The sequence below is a fragment of the Pyrus communis genome, chromosome 5, assembly GCF_041283825.1.
Source record: "Pyrus communis isolate YQ-2024b chromosome 5, ASM4128382v1, whole genome shotgun sequence".
In the NCBI taxonomy this organism is placed as follows: Eukaryota; Viridiplantae; Streptophyta; class Magnoliopsida; order Rosales; family Rosaceae; genus Pyrus; species Pyrus communis.
This window is the reverse complement of record NC_142569.1, coordinates 30315444-30333628: the sequence shown is the minus strand read 5'-3', so window position 1 is coordinate 30333628 and position 18185 is coordinate 30315444. Positions and strand designations below refer to the sequence as shown.

At 39.0% G+C, this 18185-nt stretch overlaps 1 protein-coding gene across 1 annotated transcript; it reads left to right on the top strand.

Moving 5' to 3' along the window:
* Positions 1–6786: 6786 nt before the first annotated feature.
* LOC137725640 (heat shock 70 kDa protein, mitochondrial) lies at positions 6787–10326 on the top strand. The gene is made up of 6 exons (XM_068464395.2): positions 6787–6986; positions 7506–7570; positions 7665–7743; positions 7836–8402; positions 8482–9102; positions 9382–10326. The coding sequence occupies exons 1-6, from the start codon at positions 6912–6914 to the stop codon at positions 10003–10005; spliced, it is 2031 nt and encodes a 676-aa protein (XP_068320496.2). The 5' UTR covers positions 6787–6911; the 3' UTR covers positions 10006–10326.
* The last annotated feature ends 7859 nt before the right edge of the window (positions 10327–18185 follow it).

The window sequence follows — 18185 nt, the reverse complement described above, 5'->3', positions numbered from 1 at the left end:
AAAACAAAGGGTGAGTGGACCAGAGTTTAAAATAATAATAAGTAAAACCAATTTTCTTTTTGAACATACTAACCCTCCATTTTGAAAGCACCGTATAATACTACATGGTAGGTTTTTTTTTTAAACTCTAGCATGCCATGAAAACGTTCATAAATAAAATAACCATGTATTTAAATAGTGGCATCATAATCGTCCAAAGGCAAATCCGTAATGTGCTCGTAAATGATAAAGCAGTGTACTTAAAATAGGGGTATCATAGTCGACCAAAGGCAAAACCATCACCTAAGGGTGAAGATGTACGACACTAGGTTACGCTAGTGAAGAAAACATAATACATATTGCACCGACACTAGTCGTGGCTAGTAAAGCTGTCTGACACTGGTTTCTCCAGTGAAGCTGGGAGTATATCATAAATATCCTATACGCGTAACATATCACACTGAATCCATCACTTGAAGGTGAAGTTGTACGACACTAGGTTGCGCCGGTGAAGAAATATGGTAAACCCCATCACCCAAAGGTGAAACTGTATGAAACTGGGTTGCGCTAGTGAAGAAAACATCCTGAAGTACCTCAATAAACGAAAACTGAGTCATATGGTCGTAGACAGGGACATACTCGTGTTGTGTGTATGTGTTGTATGATTACCCACTAAGTAAGCACATAAAACATAAACCACATCTCTCATAACACATCATCGGAGCTCAATCTCGAAACATCATATCATAAGATCTCAATAGTTCTAAGCATCATATCATAAAATCATGAGAGTATTCTAGCTCAAAACATCATCACCATAATCATATTCATAAATATTTCAATAAACGTAAATTCAATAAAGTAGAACATTTTCATAAAGCAATAAATTCAATAATCATAATCGTTTCATAAAACTTATATTCAATAAATCATAAATATTTCATAAATTGTAAATTCAAGAATTCGTAAATGTATCATAAAACCTAAATAATTCATGAAACCATGTTTTTCACGAATGCAAGCCTAGTATTTTAATAAAATCATGCAATTTGAGAAAAGGGCCCACTCACAGATATTTCACCACTGAAAAGCCACTCATGTTAGGGAGGATAGGGTCACCACTAACCAATGCACCTAAGCACATAAAAGAACCATTTAGTAAAACATTACTAAAACGATTGAATTTGGGAAAATGGATGGCGAATTCAGAATCAACGCATCGAAAGTCAACGCAAGGAATATTACAAATCCAATTCAAGGCGGGTCGAGTCAACGGTAAACGGTTCAGGATCCGATTTAGATCCAGGTTTTGGATCATGGGTCGGGTCAACGCAGTTTGAGCTAGCAGGTTGCACAACAACCACCAAATTTTCTGAGTCTCGTTCATCCTCAAATCTCAACTAAAACTAGCAATCCAATATATCAAATTGAAGCCCAAGGAATAAGGAAGATTATTATTCCTATCTCGTGGCCAGAGTTGGCTAGAAAATGGCAGCAACTCACGGCATCCCTTGCCAAAAAACTGGGTTCATTACTCTAGCTATTCATGTGCAATTCTGCCATTCAAAATAAATTAACCTAGATTAAAATCGAACCACAAGGTCGAAAATGAAGTGATTTTAAGTATCCCGAGGCTTACCCTAATCTGGAAGACAAGGAATCTTGCCGGAGTTCCTCCTTTGCGTTGTAGCTTGGTGGTTTGTGCGTCTCCATTCAAGTTCCAAGGATACAGGAGAGGGTTGATGCTTGGTGACATGGTTTTCTGCCATGGAAAAATGGCAATGATTGTGTGGTCTCCTCGGATTTATAGAGGAAAGAGAGAGTTTGGGAGTGAAAAGAGAACGAGAGAGCTAAGGGAGAGAATGAAAGTCACGAAAGGGAGAGAGAAAGCCCACATATGGTGGTGGTGGTTTGCGGTGGTCACCAAAGAGGATGGCGAGTTAGTGGCCTTTTGGGCTTCGGCTCAACAAGGAAAAAGAAGAAGTTCGAGAGAGTGAGAGAGATAGTGAGGGGAGAGAGTTCGAGAAAGTCCAATAGTATTGGGGGAGAGAGAGACACGGGAAAGTGGGGCGCGGGCCCCACGGGCCATAAAAACCCACCAGAAAATTATTAAAATAATACAAATATCCAACCATAATATCTAGAATAGTGAATTAACTACTTTGCCCCTCAACTTCGTAATTCCGTAAAATGTTTATCGTAACTCTGAATTCGCCCACATGTTTGTAGTGACAAATACCACCATAATATACTAAAAGTATGGGTCAAAAGTGTCACTACACGATGGTCAACAAAAGTCAATTATGAAATCCGGTTCCTAGATTTCACTATTGCAAACTACGTATTTGTATTAAGGGGATTTTATATTATTTTTGGGAATTTAAATTAAATTTAGATTTTAATTAAACTAATTACGAAGTTTGAATTTTGGTCAATAACCATTAAAAATTTGTGGACTTACGGGGTCACCCTAAGTATAATTGGATTGAGCTCGACTCTAAGAACATGTAGGCGAAAACTATTCGTGAATCGGAGTTGAAACAAAGGAATTAGAGACATTTTAATTGTTATTAAAAAAAAAAGGAGAAAAAAGACTGGAGGTTGCCAAATAGCAGCAGGAGAGAGAGGGAAAATGAGAAAAACGGGAGAGAAGAAGGGGGAGAGTGCCTAATCAGAAGGAAAGGAAAAAAGGGAGGAAAATGAGGGAAATGAGGGAAGAGAGAATGTGGGGAACTCGAACCCCCCTTCGGTCTATTTCCCTTTTTCAACCCAACCAGACCAAGTCCTATTCATCACCTCCGATGATTTTTCATCGGTTTTTCCAGCGAACCACGTTATCTAACCACCTAGAAAATATTCCGCAACCTTCCCTCTACCAATCTCACCCAAAATTTGACAAAATTTGGCTCAAGTTCACAAAGAACCGCACAGGTGGGTATGGTGGTACCACGCTAGCGATCGGGCATTTTCGAATGCAATCACATCGATCTCTACCACCATTAGACTCTCCTTGAGGCCAGGAACAAAGCCCAAACAACCTTGGAGGCGGCGGAGCACCGGAGAAGTCGAATCGAAGCCACCCATTTCTAGGGTTTCCGGTTGGTTCATGGCAATTTGAGGCTTCTCCCAGGCAAATTGTGCTTACTCACAGGTATGAAACTTGCTCCACTTATCAAGATCTACATTTTTGTGAAATTTGGTAATTTTTTAAAATAGTTGAATTTTCTAACGAGTCGGGGCGGCCAGCGGCGCATGGGCCGAGACCCTACTTGACCATCCTAGGCTAATTTTGATTCCCTTATTCCATATTTGACATCCATTTAGTGAAATTTTGATGTTTTAATATAGTTTCGTAGTTGGCCACCACGGGGTCATTATAGGAATTGACAATCCGACCGTTGGATTGGCACCAAACTTAAATATGTAATAGTATGTAATATTTGAGGACCATAGGAACTGATGGATTGGGAATCCGACATATGGATCTTCCCAAATTGAAATTCTAAATTTGTAAAATCAAACGTTGATGGCAACCTAATTCTAGCAATTGGCAGAGATCCGACTGTTGGATCATTCTAAAATTTTAGAATATTATTCTAGAAGAATAATGAGACCCTTGGGAAATTATGGATCGGAAATCTATGGGCGGATGTTTCAGATTGACTTGTATAGGGTTGTGGACCCCACAATTGACAGAGACTTGACTTTTGGTCAATATGTTATAAGTTGATCTTAAATATTAAAATTAGTATTACTAGAGACCGTGTAGGGCTTAGTGGGCCTATATTGGTTAGTAAGTTATCCAAGATAATATATACATTGGTTTGTGTATGGGACGTCATATTGTGATATATATATATATATATATATATATATATATATGTGTGTGTGTGTGTGTGTGTGTGTGTATGTATTTATCTTATTAATAATGTGAATGATAAGTATGATAAATGTTATGACAATGTGATCCTAGAATCCTATGGAAGTATTCTGTGGAACTTATATGTTTGTGTGACATATTAGTGGTGGCTATGACAAGTTAATGGTGTAGGTGACTATGTTGTAACTCATAAGGGTTAAGTTGTGGGTAGGTTGTGTGTTGAAATTACTGCACCATGTAGCAGTGGTACATGGATGGTCCTGCTTGGTATATTCGCGTTGGGGGACCATACGCATTCTAGGAGTGATCATGCTTGGTATATCCGTGTTGGGTGAACAATGCCTATGTTATTAGACTATGCATATGGTTCTGCTTGGTATATCCGCGTTGGGGGACCATACGCATTCCAGGAGTGATCATGTTTGGTATATCCGTGTTGGTTGATCACTACATAGAGTTATAGTATACAATCTTACTTCGTATATCCACGTTGCGGGATTGTTAGGGGTGATCATGCTTGGTATATCTGCGTTGGGTGATCACAGCCTATGTTATTAGACTATGCATATGGTTTTGTTTGGTATATCTGTGTAGGGGGACCATATGCATTTTAGGAGTGATCATGCTTGGTATATCCGCATTGGGTGATCACTGCCTATGTTATTAGACTACGCATATGGTTCTGCTTGGTATATCCGCATTAGGGGACCATACGCATTCTAAGAGTGATCATGCTTAGTATATCCTCATTGGTTGATCACTACGTAGAGTTATAGGATCCAGTCCTGCTTGGTATATCTGCATGGGGGGACTGTTGGGGGCGATCATGTTTGGTATATCCGCGTTGGGTGATCACTGCCTATATTATTAGACTATGCATATGGTTCTGCTTGGTATATCTGCGTAAGGGGACCATACGCATTCTAGGAGTGATCATGCTTGGTATATCCACGTAGAGCTATAGGATACAGTTCTGCTTGGTATATCCGTGTTAGGGGTGATCATGGTTAGTATATCCGCGTTGGGTGATCACTGGCTATGTTATTAGACTATGCCTATGGTTTTGCTTGGTATATCCGCGTTGGGGGACCATACACATACTAGGAGTGATGAGGATTGGTTGTACTTGGAACATTTCGGTAAGTAACATATTTTAGTTGGATTCCATTGAGTGGTCTGAAATCCTTGTTCTTGCTCATTTTCATAAGGTTAGTATGACCCTAGATTCGAGTGAATGGGAGTAACCATAGTAGAGCTTGTGAATATAAATGGAATTCACCGTGTTATTGCTTATAATCCAAGTGGGGATTTATGTAGAATTCTTTAATTAAATTCGTGAAATGATATGTTATTTCATTGATTAATTAATGTAGTTAGACGTTAATATTCTGCATCTTTGATTTATGGATTTGATTTATTGAGGTGATTGTGGAGTGTTGTTGGATATGATTGTTATTATTATGAATAGATTAGCAGATTAATGTGGCATGAGAATAATATTGTGCTTCATTGGTTCTTTGATGTGTTATATGTTGTGGATTGAGGTATCATGATGAAAACATAGTGATTTATATGATAGATGGAAAGGAAATCTTGAATGTCATGTGGGTTTGTTATGTAGCTCTAGACCTAGTAATCTCAGGCTTGTCAAGTTCTAATAAATGATTGAGAAATGCTATGCTTTTCTGCTTGAACGTATTGTGATAAACACCGGAGTGTAGTGAAAGGATGAACTACAAATGGCTTGATCCCTATTTAGGGTACGTAGGCCATCTAACGGGGAGGTTAGATGTAGCCATAAAGTATATGCAAAATTATTACGCAGTTGGATCTCGAGTTGTGTTTTGCCCATATCCTAGAGGCAGGGTATGATAGAGATACGGGTATTTGGTGACATCACATATCGATCCTGGACGTATGTCGGGATCAAGGCATGACATCAACACTCTTGCTTCTAAGGCATTTCGATCATTTCACACTTTTAATATTAAAATCTGTAAAATTAGGGACGGGTCCTAACAAGTCTGATTCACTTCAGATCATTACGACTTTGAAGTAACAATTCACCAACTTTCCTCAATTAGAGTCTACTATTGTTGCTTTTAAAAATAAAAATAAAAAAATTATTCACTGAAGCTTTATGATTTGGAATGTTATTATCGTAAAGACATGTCATATCTTGAGAACAAGTGCAGTACAAAAATGAACACCGTAGTGGGACGTAAACTTGTCTTAATAAAAAAAAAAAAATTCAAGTTCTTGATTGAATTGTATTTTTAAGTTTCATTTAATATTGGTTGATCATGTTATGTGCATTCGTTCAATTGTATATTTACTTGCATAATAATTCTTGAACTTTCTACATGATTTATATAACAATGGAACCCTAATTTTTCGAACAATTACACAAAATTCATTTGGACTATGAAGAATAAGATTCTAATTTAAATGCGAAGCACACTAATGTCAACTAAGTTGGTTGGAAATCTAAAAGCACATCTAGTTGGAAAATCCGGATTGCAGGTCCAGAAAGCTTCCTTTTCCCATTCCCACTAAAGTATGCAGTCACATGACCAAAGGCAAAGTCGGATCAGACTTCCTCCTTGGCCACGTAAGCAACCATTTTTCTTTTTTTTCTTTGTTTTTTTCTAGTACATTAAGATTTTTACATTAAAAAATAGTAATTTAGTAAAATTATCTAATGAATAATTTAATTTGATTTCAAATTCGTCATTTACAAAATTTCAATAAAAAACCACTCTCCTTCAACTAAAAAGAAATAACACGTAGTACTGGATGGCACACGTAGCAAACATATTAACCAAATCACTTAACCGAGTCATTTCGCCAATAAAAACCACAAATGACAAAAACGCCTCAACGGCACCGTTTCATGTAAGTTGAGGATCCAGAACCTTCCACACGCATCCTCCGCTCATTTTCCGCCTCATAAAGCAACACTCGCTTCCCAACAAAATCCTTAAACCCTAACTCAAAACCCTCTCTCGTGTTTTATCGACCTCTCCATCTCTCTCTCTTGTTCTAGCCAGCCATGGCCACTGCCGCCTTGCTCCGCTCGATGCGCCGACGTGATGTCGCATCGTCTCCTCTCTGCGCCTACCGATCCGTACGTCTCTTTACATTTTCTTAGATTCCTTTTTTAAGTTACCAATTCGATCATATCTATGTTTGATCTTTTTTTTGGCTGGAATATTTGAGATTTTCAGCTTCACGTATAATTTCTTGATTTGATGGTGTGTTTGTTTGTTGTAATTCGATAGAATTGAACGAGTAAAAGATTTATAATTCAATATCTGATCTTGTGGGGCTTCTGATGTATTATTTTGTCGGTTTGATTGGGTAATGATAGTTACCTATTCCTAATCTGTTATATACGGCGGTGGCGTATTGTCGTTTTTGTTGTTAATTCAGATTACAATCGTTTGATAGAGCTTTGTGTTTTTTTCTTTTATCTTGCATAAACTACTGCAATTCCCCTGTTGCAGTTTGCCTTTTTATTCTGATTATTGGAGCTAATTGATGAAATGGGTTGGATTAGGAAGCTTAGTTATAAATATAGATGATTTGAAGTTCGGTTTAATAGTTCTATATCGCGGTGGTTAGTTACGTATATATGTTTTTGCAGTTGAACAGCGCATCTATGTCATCCCATCTTGCTCAAAAATGGGCAAGCTTGGCAAGACCTTTCAGGTATTTTGGTCATTCCCTAGTTCATTACATTACTAGTCATTTTGTTTTCGTACTTTGGATTTTGTTTTTAATTGTATCTTTGTAATATGAATAGTTCCAAACCTGCTGGAAATGATGTTATTGGCATTGACTTGGGTACAACCAACTCATGCGTGGCCGTGATGGAAGGAAAGGTATGGGTTTTTTACAAGTTCCTTTTTAATGTTACTATTTTTTAAACTTTTTGCGCACGTGGTTTATGTCTGATTGTGTGAAATTGTTATAGAACCCTAAAGTGATTGAGAATTCCGAAGGAGCTCGAACCACACCATCAGTAGTTGCTTTCAACCAGAAAGGAGAACTATTGGTTGGTACTCCAGCAAAACGTCAAGCTGTTACCAACCCCACAAACACAGTTTTTGGAACCAAGCGTCTGATTGGTAGACGCTTTGAGGATCCTCAAACTCAAAAAGAAATGAAGATGGTTCCATACAAGATAGTAAAGGCTCCAAATGGAGATGCTTGGGTTGAAGTCAACGGACAGAAGTACTCCCCAAGCCAAATTGGAGCCTTTGTTCTAACAAAGATGAAAGAGACTGCAGAGGCTTACCTTGGAAAGAGTGTCTCAAAAGCTGTGATTACAGTTCCAGCTTATTTCAATGATGCACAGAGACAAGCAACCAAGGATGCTGGCAGAATTGCAGGTCTAGATGTGCAGAGAATCATCAATGAGCCAACTGCTGCTGCACTTTCTTATGGAATGAACAACAAGGAAGGGCTCATAGCAGTGTTTGATCTTGGTGGGGGAACATTTGATGTATCCATTCTCGAGATATCCAATGGTGTTTTTGAGGTTTGCTACTCCCATTAACTTGAATCTTTTTATTTTCCTTCATTTTGGACAATATTGTCAACAACTTTGTCTTATCTAGGTGAAAGCAACAAATGGCGACACATTCTTGGGAGGAGAGGATTTTGACAATGCTTTGTTGGACTTCTTGGTGAGTGAATTCAAGAGGACGGAGGGTATTGATTTGTCAAAGGATAGGCTCGCCTTGCAGAGGCTTAGGGAGGCAGCTGAGAAGGCTAAGATTGAACTTTCATCAACATCTCAAACTGAGATAAACCTTCCCTTCATCACAGCTGATTCTTCGGGTGCTAAACATCTGAACATCACATTGACTAGATCCAAATTTGAAAGTCTGGTCAATCACTTGATTGAGAGGACAAAGGCCCCGTGTAAGAACTGTTTGAAGGACGCTAATACATCCATTAAGGATGTGGATGAGGTTCTGCTTGTTGGAGGGATGACTCGTGTTCCCAAAGTGCAAGAGGTCGTTACAGAAATATTTGGAAAGAGCCCAAGCAAAGGAGTGAACCCTGATGAGGCTGTTGCTATGGGAGCTGCCATCCAAGGCGGTATCCTTCGTGGTGATGTTAAGGAGTTGCTTCTTTTGGATGTTACTCCTTTATCACTAGGTATTGAAACATTAGGTGGAATATTCACCAGGCTGATCAGTCGCAACACAACAATTCCAACCAAGAAGAGTCAGGTCAGTCGTTAGAGCCAGACATATTTCAGATTACATTGACTAGGTGCGTTGTGTCAAAGGGCAATTTTTGGAGGAAGCATTTTATTTGTTAATATCTTCTAGTTAGAGTTAATTGCATCTTTTCTAATTAGAATTAATACGGCTGGATTGGTGTCATGTGTTTTAACCTTGTCTCCGTCGGCCTTGGAGTTTCATCTGACTAAATATTATGGCCAAGTGTTGGATTCTTTCCTTTTGTTGTGCATCTTGTGTTCCTAATTTGTATTTGTATCATTGCAGGTGTTTTCTACTGCAGCTGACAACCAAACCCAAGTGGGTATCAAGGTGCTACAAGGAGAGCGTGAGATGGCTTCTGACAACAAGATGCTGGGAGAGTTTGAACTCGTAGGAATTCCTCCAGCACCAAGAGGCCTGCCTCAGATTGAAGTCACCTTTGATATTGATGCCAACGGTATTGTCACTGTTTCTGCCAAGGACAAGGCCACCAACAAAGAGCAGCAGATTACTATCCGCTCATCTGGGGGCCTTAGCGACGAGGAGATTGAAAAGATGGTGAAGGAAGCGGAGCTGCATGCTCAGAAGGATCAGGAGAGGAAAGCATTGATTGACGTCAGAAATAGTGCAGATACAACCATCTACAGTATTGAGAAGAGCTTGAACGAGTATCGTGACAAGGTTCCAAGTGAAGTTGCCAAAGAAATTGAGGATGCGGTAGCAGATTTGAGGAAGGCAATGGGAGAGGACAATGCCGATGAAATCAAGGCCAAGCTTGAAGCTGCAAACAAAGCTGTTTCTAAGATTGGGGAACACATGTCAAAGGGTTCTGGTGGCGACTCTTCTGGTGGATCACAGGGTGGAGGAGACCAAGCTCCTGAGGCAGATTACGAAGAAGTGAAGAAGTGAGGTGGCTGAAGCTGGTAACTTGGCATTTTACTTACGAGTGGTTTCTGATTCACTGTCGAGGAAGTAGTTCTTGAATTTTTACAGGCTCGTAAGACGTCATTTATGTGGGTTTTTTGTATCTAATTGCTGGGAGTTTTAAAATGTAATAGGATAGCCATAATCTAGTTTGCCCGTAAGTAGGCTTATTAATTGAGATTTTCTTGCAGTCGGTGACTCAGTCGGCGGATTTTTCTTCTGGCAAGTTATGCCTAGTTTTGTCCGGACTTATCACCGTTCATTGTATTTTGAATGAAGAAATAGATTCAGAATGCTTGCTCGGTCTGTTTAAGGGTTATCTGCATAGGATGTGTTCTATCAGTGTCAATAACAGCTTATATTTAATATCGTTCTTGGGTTGGATTATTGTCAAAGACGAATTTGAATCATATTATTGATATTTTAATGAGAGGCTTCGCTCACGCTTCTACCCTGTAATGTATACCATATTGTTTGTGAAGCTAATTAGTAGAAGTCTACTCTCCCCGTTTGTGAGAGGTTTACCCTCCTCTGGGGTTTGTCTCCGGTTGTGAGAATTTTAACAGCTTCAGTTTGTCACCCCGTCTTCCGTCTTGTCCTCTCCCTTCTTCAGTTTCTCTCTACAATTACCGTTTTGACAGTTGGCGGGCTGGGACTCCTCTTTTTACTTTCTGCGTTCTTTTTCACACCCGAGTCCATCCATTTTTCCATCACGAACCTCCAGATCAGTCCATGTCAATTGTTTTCTTTCCCACCCTTGTCCCTTAACCAAAAATTACATCTTACAGCTTTGGACAATCTCGATCAATGAAACTTGAGATTTGATTTGGCTGTGGATATACTTTGCCATTTTTGGGTTGATTTGGCTGTGCCTTGGCCTTTGCGGATCCACTTTGAATTTGGTGGCTCCACGGCGGCTATTTTGGTGGTTCTTGGCCAGGCTTCAGTCTCTTCCTTAGTGCTCGGATTTCAGGCGGCAGCGTTAGTAGGGTGAGCACAAGTTCCCAGTGTTCTTTGTGTTTTGTTTTTTCAGTTGTGCGCTCCAGTTTTTGTATTATGAGATATTTTTCAATGTAACCGGTACACATGGTAGTACACCACATGTTATTATACTAATGGTGGCATATGTATGTTAAAAAGTTAATCATTTAAAAAATAAAATTTCTTACCATTTATATAAAAACACGTGATGTATCACCCGTATTTCAGCCACGATAAAAAATTTCTCCTGTATTAGGCTCTGACTTTTGTTTGTAAGGATTCATTTTTATGCCTTGTGCTTGCATTTGTATTTAGGCCTCATTTTTTGCAATCTTGCTCTGTTGGTAATGAATTCACATGTGCCCAACAAAAAAAATAACAGCTTATATTTTAGAAAAAAATTTGAGATGTGAGCTTTATGTGATAACAAATTATGGTATTCATTGGGGGTATGACTCTAAACACCCACCAATGTTCTAAAAGGCTATGATTAGGCAGTTGGTCATCGTCGTAATTAATTCTTATGCTTTTAAAAAATAACAACGAGCATCTAGACTAGTCTAGGTGCCCACCTAGCCTCCTAAACTCGTCTAAGTGCCACCTATCCGCTAGTTGGACATATGTTGGTGGTGGTTTAGTGACATTTTTTTGTTATTATTTTCATTTAAGGAATGGCTTAGAGTCGCCACTCTCAATTTGCATTTTGCATTTTTTATGTTTTCAATAAATTGTAAAAGACTTGGATACTTTGATTAACATTTAATATACGCTTGTTCTCCATTTTTCAATATGTACTAATATTTAGTAATTTATATAATTTATTTTGTAATTTGTGTTTTTTTTTAATGTAATTATATATATTTTTAAGTATAAGTCTACTAAAAGGGAAAAAAAAATCACCTAGCCTTGCCTAGTTCCAAAGGGCTTGGCATGTGACAACCCTTCCCCAATTTTACATTTTTATAAATTTTTAATGAGTGAATTCACGAAAATGCCCCTAGAGGCGAGGGTGTCGATTTTCATTGACCATCGTATTGGGAGATGTAGGAAACATTCTTTTAGTGCTTCCTCATAGTGCTCGTCACTACAAACACGTGAGCATAAACGGAACGTAATTTGGAGCTTTAGCGAAGGAGTTATTAACGTTTAAAGTTGGGGGCATTTTAGTAAATTTAACCTTCCCTCTAGAAGGCTCTAGATTTTCTGGAGCAATCTGATTGAGCCACGTGGATGGTTGTGATGAAGAGTGGAGAAGAGGAAGGGAGAGAGGGACGGATGAGAGGAGGAAGAAAAGAGAGATAGGGGAAAGATTTGCCCAATCAAGAAAGGAGAACAGGGAGGGAAAAGAAGAGGATGGACTAATCAGAAGGGGGAAAGGAAGGAAAGGAGAGAGAAGGAGGAACCGGCCAAACACGTCACCCTTCTACCCGCGATCAAACCCTGCGAAATCCATGATTCCCGACGCCTTTCACAACGATTTTTTTGGCGAATTGAAGCTACTCACCCCTTGGAATCAACCTAGCATCCTACCCTATTAAATTTCCACTCAAAAACCAACGGAAATTGGCCTAGAAATTGTGCAGACCGCACGGTGGGTGCAATGGGTCTCATGGCGGCCATCTGCCATTCCTAAAGCAAACTCCATCAACCACCACCCCTATTAGACTCTTATTGAGCCCAGGAACAAACCCCAAACAACCTTGGAGGCGGCGGAGCACCAGAGAAGTCGAATCGAATGCCATCTTTTTTAGGGTTTCTGGCAAGTTCAAGATGAATTGGAGCTTTTCCCGTCCAAATCGGCCCCAGCCACATGTATAAAACTTACTCTACTCATTGAGATCTTCATTTCTATCAAATTTGGTAATTTTTGGAAATAGTTGATTTTTCCGGCGAGTCGGGGTTGCCGGCCGCCGCGTGGACTAAGATCCCACCTGACCATCCTAGGCTAATTTGATGCCTCGATTCCATAATTGACATCAGTTTAGTGAAATCCTAATGTTTTAATATGAATAGACGATCCGACCATTGGATCGACACCAAACTTTAATATGTGATAGTAAGTAATATTTGTAGACATTAGGAACTTATGGATTGGGAATCCAACATACGGATCTTCCCGAATTGAATTTCTAATGTTTAGTATTTTGTTCTAGAAGCATAGTATGGACATTGGGAAGTTATAGATCGGAAATCCATGGACGGATGTTCTAGATTGACTAATGCAGGGTTGTGGATCTCACTTTCGATATAGACGACTTTTGGATAATATGCTACGAATTGATCTTAAATATTAAAATCAGTATTACTAGAGACTATGTAGGGCTTAGTGAGCCTATATTGATTAATGAGTTGTCTTAGATAATATATACATCGGTTGACTTTTAGGGTTAACTGTTGAATTTTTGTAAAACTTGACACGGACCCTTCTTACCGTATTTTGAAGTGCTGATTCTGAATCTGTCATCCGTTTTCCGAAATTCGACCATTTTAGGATAGTTCCTTTTATTAGCCGTACTTTGTACAAAAATGCGTAATTTCATTAGCACGTTATATTTACCTAAATGGTTTCGTTTCTAGGTGAAATGCATTGCAAGGACTCTCGATGCTACGAGGCGGGTTTGACTCGGCGACATGATGTGTGAGTGGGTCTTTTCTTTCTATACATACATACATATATATATATATATAGGTTAGTTTCCATATATACAAGCATTAATAAATTCTTTATGTGATTGCCATGATTAAATTAATGTTTATAAGACATACCTCATTGTTGGGAAATGATGAAATAATCCTACGGGATGCACAGGTAAGCTTACTATAAAGAGATGCCTTGATTATATTTATGGTCATGAAAAGTACGATATTGATTAGAATTGTTGAATGGTTGTGGCATGACTATATTGATGTTATCTGTTCATCGTTTGCTGCATTAGCATCGGTACTCGCCTAGGCCTGGGCCAGTCTTTCACGTGTATGTGCACTTCGCACTGTACGCTTACTTTGGATCCATTGTAGATGCCAGTCCTGTCGTACAGGTTGCCATAGGCAACTCCGACTCATATAGGCTACGTATAGCGCCAGTCTTCACATGATTGTAATACTAGAGCATATATTATTATTACACCAAGTCCTGTTCATGTCAAAATACCTCTGCATGAACTCGTGTGTCAACATGTGGAGATGAGCACTCGATATGATATGTTGCTTATGTGAGATTTTGTGATTATGGATGTCATGCCCTTATTTATGAGATATTGTGCCGTAATGAATTCTTGAGATTTTGCAGGCTGCGATAAGTATTTTCTTACTATACGTAGTATGTATATTTTGGAAACTATACTGGTTTTACAGCGAGGGATTATTATGTTTTCGAAAAGGTTTTTACAAATATTTGTCTCTAGGCCCACTCACCCTTGTTTTTCACCCCTCCAGGTTTTATTGCTAAGCTTACATGTCAACGAGGATTCTTGGTGTAGACGATTACCTTCGATGGTATAATTCTCACCTTATCTTACTGTACTATACTTATGCTTTGACATCACGTGTGAAATGGGTTTATTCCCGCTCATCGCGCACTCTATTACTTATGCACTTTTAGGTTTAGGTTTATACACATTTTCCAGATCACTACACTTTATGGCTTTGTCACCTTCCAGGTGTCGGACAGCACAGCTCAGTTTGGAGTCCAAGTGGACATTCCAAGTATTGCGAGCAGATATTTGAATGATCGAGTTTACAATATAGAAAATTTTATAATATTGTTGATATTACCCGAGAGGGTAGTGCGTGAGCACGACCGAGACTTTGATTAGACAATGTATGTGTATTTTCCAATGAGGGGCAAGATGGTAATATTGCACCCTCGGGAATTATTTGCTTGCTTATCGTGACAACAGTGAGTTGTCGGTACTGCGGGTTGCAGACCATAATGTCAATAACTTATTCGTTGAACTCGTTAAGCAAGTAGACATTTTGGTCCATCTACGTTACTATTTTTATTTATTTATATGTCTAGTTATTTATTTATCATTTGGGCTTAACCCAATGATACTACACGCTTATTCTCGGAGTACATTACGCTACGCATTCGTAGGTGAAATTTTTCCTATGTTCAGTTTGGATTTCAGTACAACTAATTTTAATTTTTTTCATGATATTATATATGTACTTTTGACGACTTGTTATTATATATCATTTTGACTTGATGTTTTCGTAAAGAATTTTATATTATAGTATTGTGTTGGAGAAGGAAAGTAGGAGTTTGGGGGCCTAAAAGAGGAATCACGGCACTTTGTTCGCGACGGAATGGCATTCTCTTTTATGCAACCACTCTAACTTGATATCTTTTTTATATATTTATTTTCCTACTGTCTTTTCACTACTTTTGTATAACAAGTGATTTCAAATTTCAGGGACGACATTTTTTTTAAGGTGGGTAGATTGTGACAACCCGTCCCTAATTTTACGTTTATATAAATTTTAAATGTGTGAATTGACGAAAATGCCCCTATAGGCGAGGGCGTTGATTTTCGTTGACGAGCGTATTGGGAGATGTAGGAAACATTCATTTAGCGTATCCTCATAGTGCTCGCCACTACGAAAGCATGAGCGTAAACGGAACATAATTTGGAGTTTTAATGAAGTAATTATTAACGTTTAAAGTCGGTGGCATTTTAGTAAATTTAACCTTCACTCTAGAAGGCTCCAGATTTTCTGGAGCAATTTGATTGAGCCACGTAGACGGTTGTGATGAAGAGTGGAGAAGAGGAAGGGAGAAAGGGATGGTTGAGATGAGGAAGAGAAGAGAGATGGGGGAAAGGATTGCCCAATCAAGAAAAGAGAACAGGGAGAGAAATGAGGAGGATGGATCAATTAGAATGGGGAAATGAGGGAAAGTAGAAAGAAGGAGGAACTGGCCAAACACGTCCCCCTTCGACCCGCGATCAAACATGGCGGAATTCATGATTCCCAACGCCTTTCACAACAATTTTTATGGTGAATTGAAGCTGCTCACCCCTTGGAATTGACCTAGCATCCTATCCTTTCCTATTTCCACTCAAAAACCAACGGAAATTGGCCTGGAAATTATGAAGACCGCACAGTGGGTACGACGGGTCTCATGGCAGCGATCTGCCATTCCTTAAGCAAACTCCATCAACCACCACCCCTATTAGACTCTCCTTGAGCCCAGAAACAAACCCCAAATAACCTTGGAGGCGGTGGAGCATCAGAAAAATCAAATCGAAGGCCACCATTTTTAGGGTTTCCAGCAGGTTCGAGACGAATTGGAGCTTTTTCAGGCCAAATTGGCCTTAGCCACAGATATAAAACTTGCTCTACTCATTGAGATCTTCATTTCTGTCAAATTTGGTAATTTTTGGAAATAGTTGATTTTTCCGGCAAGGCCGCGTGCGGCAGCGCGTGGACCAAGATCCCACCTGACCATCCTAGGCTAATTTGATGCCCCGATTCCATAATTGACATCCGTTTAGTGAAATCCTAATGTTTTAATATAGTTTTGTAATGGACCACCTAGTTGGCCGCCACTTGGTTATTATATGAATGGATGATCTGATCGTTGGATCGGCATCAAACTTTAATATGTGATAGTACATAATATTTGTGGACATTATGAAGTTACGAATTGGGAATCCGACATACGGATCTTCCCGAATTGAATTTCTAAAGTTTGTAAAATCCAAAGTTGACCGCCACTTGAATTTGCGATTGGCGGAAATCCAACCATTGGATCGTAAAGAAGTTTTAATATGTTGTTCTAGAAGCCTAGTGTGGACATTGGGAAGTTACTGATCAAAAATCCATGGGCAGATGTTCCAGATTGACTTATGTAGGGTTGTGGACCTCACCTTCGATAGAGACTTGACTTTTGGACAATATGCTAGGAATTGATCTTAAATATTCAAATCATAATTACTAGAGACTATGTAGGGCTTAGTGGCCCTATAATGATTAGTGAGTTGTCCCAGATAACATATACATTGGTTGACTTTTAGGGTTAACCGTTGACTTTTTGTAAAACTTGACGGGGACCCTCCTTAGCATATTTCGATGCGTTGATTCTGAATCCGCTGTCCGTTTTTCGAAATTCTACCATTTTAGGATAGTTCTTTTATTAGCAGTACTTTGTACAAAAACAAGTAATTTCATTAGCACGTTATATTTACCTAAATGGTTTCGTTTCTAGGCGAAATGCATTGCAAGGACTCTCAATGCTACAAGGCGGGTTCGACTCAGTGACATGATCTGTGAGTGGGTCTTTCTTTACACACACACACACACACACACACACACACATATATATATATATATATATATATATATCGGTTAGTTTCGATAAATACAAGCATTAATAAATTCTTTATGCGATTACCATGATTAAATTAATGTTTATAAGAAATACCTTATTGTTGGGAAATGATGAAATAATCCTATGGGATGCACAGGTAAGCTTACTATAAGGAGATGCCTTGATTATATTTATGGTCATGAATAGTACGATATTGATTAGAATTGTTGAATGGATGTGGCATGACTATATTAATGTTATCTGCTCATCGTTTGCTACACTGGTGTTGGTACTCGCCCGGGCCAGGGCTAGTCTTTCACGTGTATGTGCACATCGCACCATACGCTCACTCTGGATCCATTGTAGGTGCTAGTCCTGTCGTACAGGTTGCAATAGGCAACTCCGACTCGTATCTGCTGCGCATAGTGCCAGTCTTCACATGATTGTAGTACTATAGTGTATATTATTATTACACCCAGTCATGTTCATGTCAGAATACCTCTGCATGAACTCGTGTGTCAGCATGTGTCAATGAGCACCCGATATGATATGTTGCTTATGTGACATTTTGTGATTATGGATGTCATGCCCTTATTTACGAGATATTGTGCCGTAATGAATTCTTAAGATTTTGCAGGCTATGGTAAGTATTTTCTTACTATACGTAGTATGTATATTTTGGAAACTATACTGATTTTACAGCGAGGGGTTATTATGTTTTGGAAAAGGTATTTACAAATATTTGTTTCTAGGCCCACTCACCCTTGTTTTTTGCCCCTCCAGGTTTTATTGCTGAGCTTACATGTCGACAAGGATTTTTGGCAAATCTTGGTGTAGACGATTACCTTCGATGGTATACTTCTCATCATATCTT

Excerpts from the sequence above, each read along its gene's own strand:
- LOC137725640 (XM_068464395.2), top strand. The coding sequence starts at position 6,912 with ATGGCCACTGCCGCCTTGCTCCGCTCGATGCGCCGACGTGATGTCGCA. Across the intron at positions 6,987-7,505 it reads CTCTCTGCGCCTACCGATCC|TTGAACAGCGCATCTATGTC; the intron begins GTACGTCTCTTT and ends ATGTTTTTGCAG. Across the intron at positions 7,744-7,835 it reads TGGCCGTGATGGAAGGAAAG|AACCCTAAAGTGATTGAGAA; the intron begins GTATGGGTTTTT and ends AAATTGTTATAG.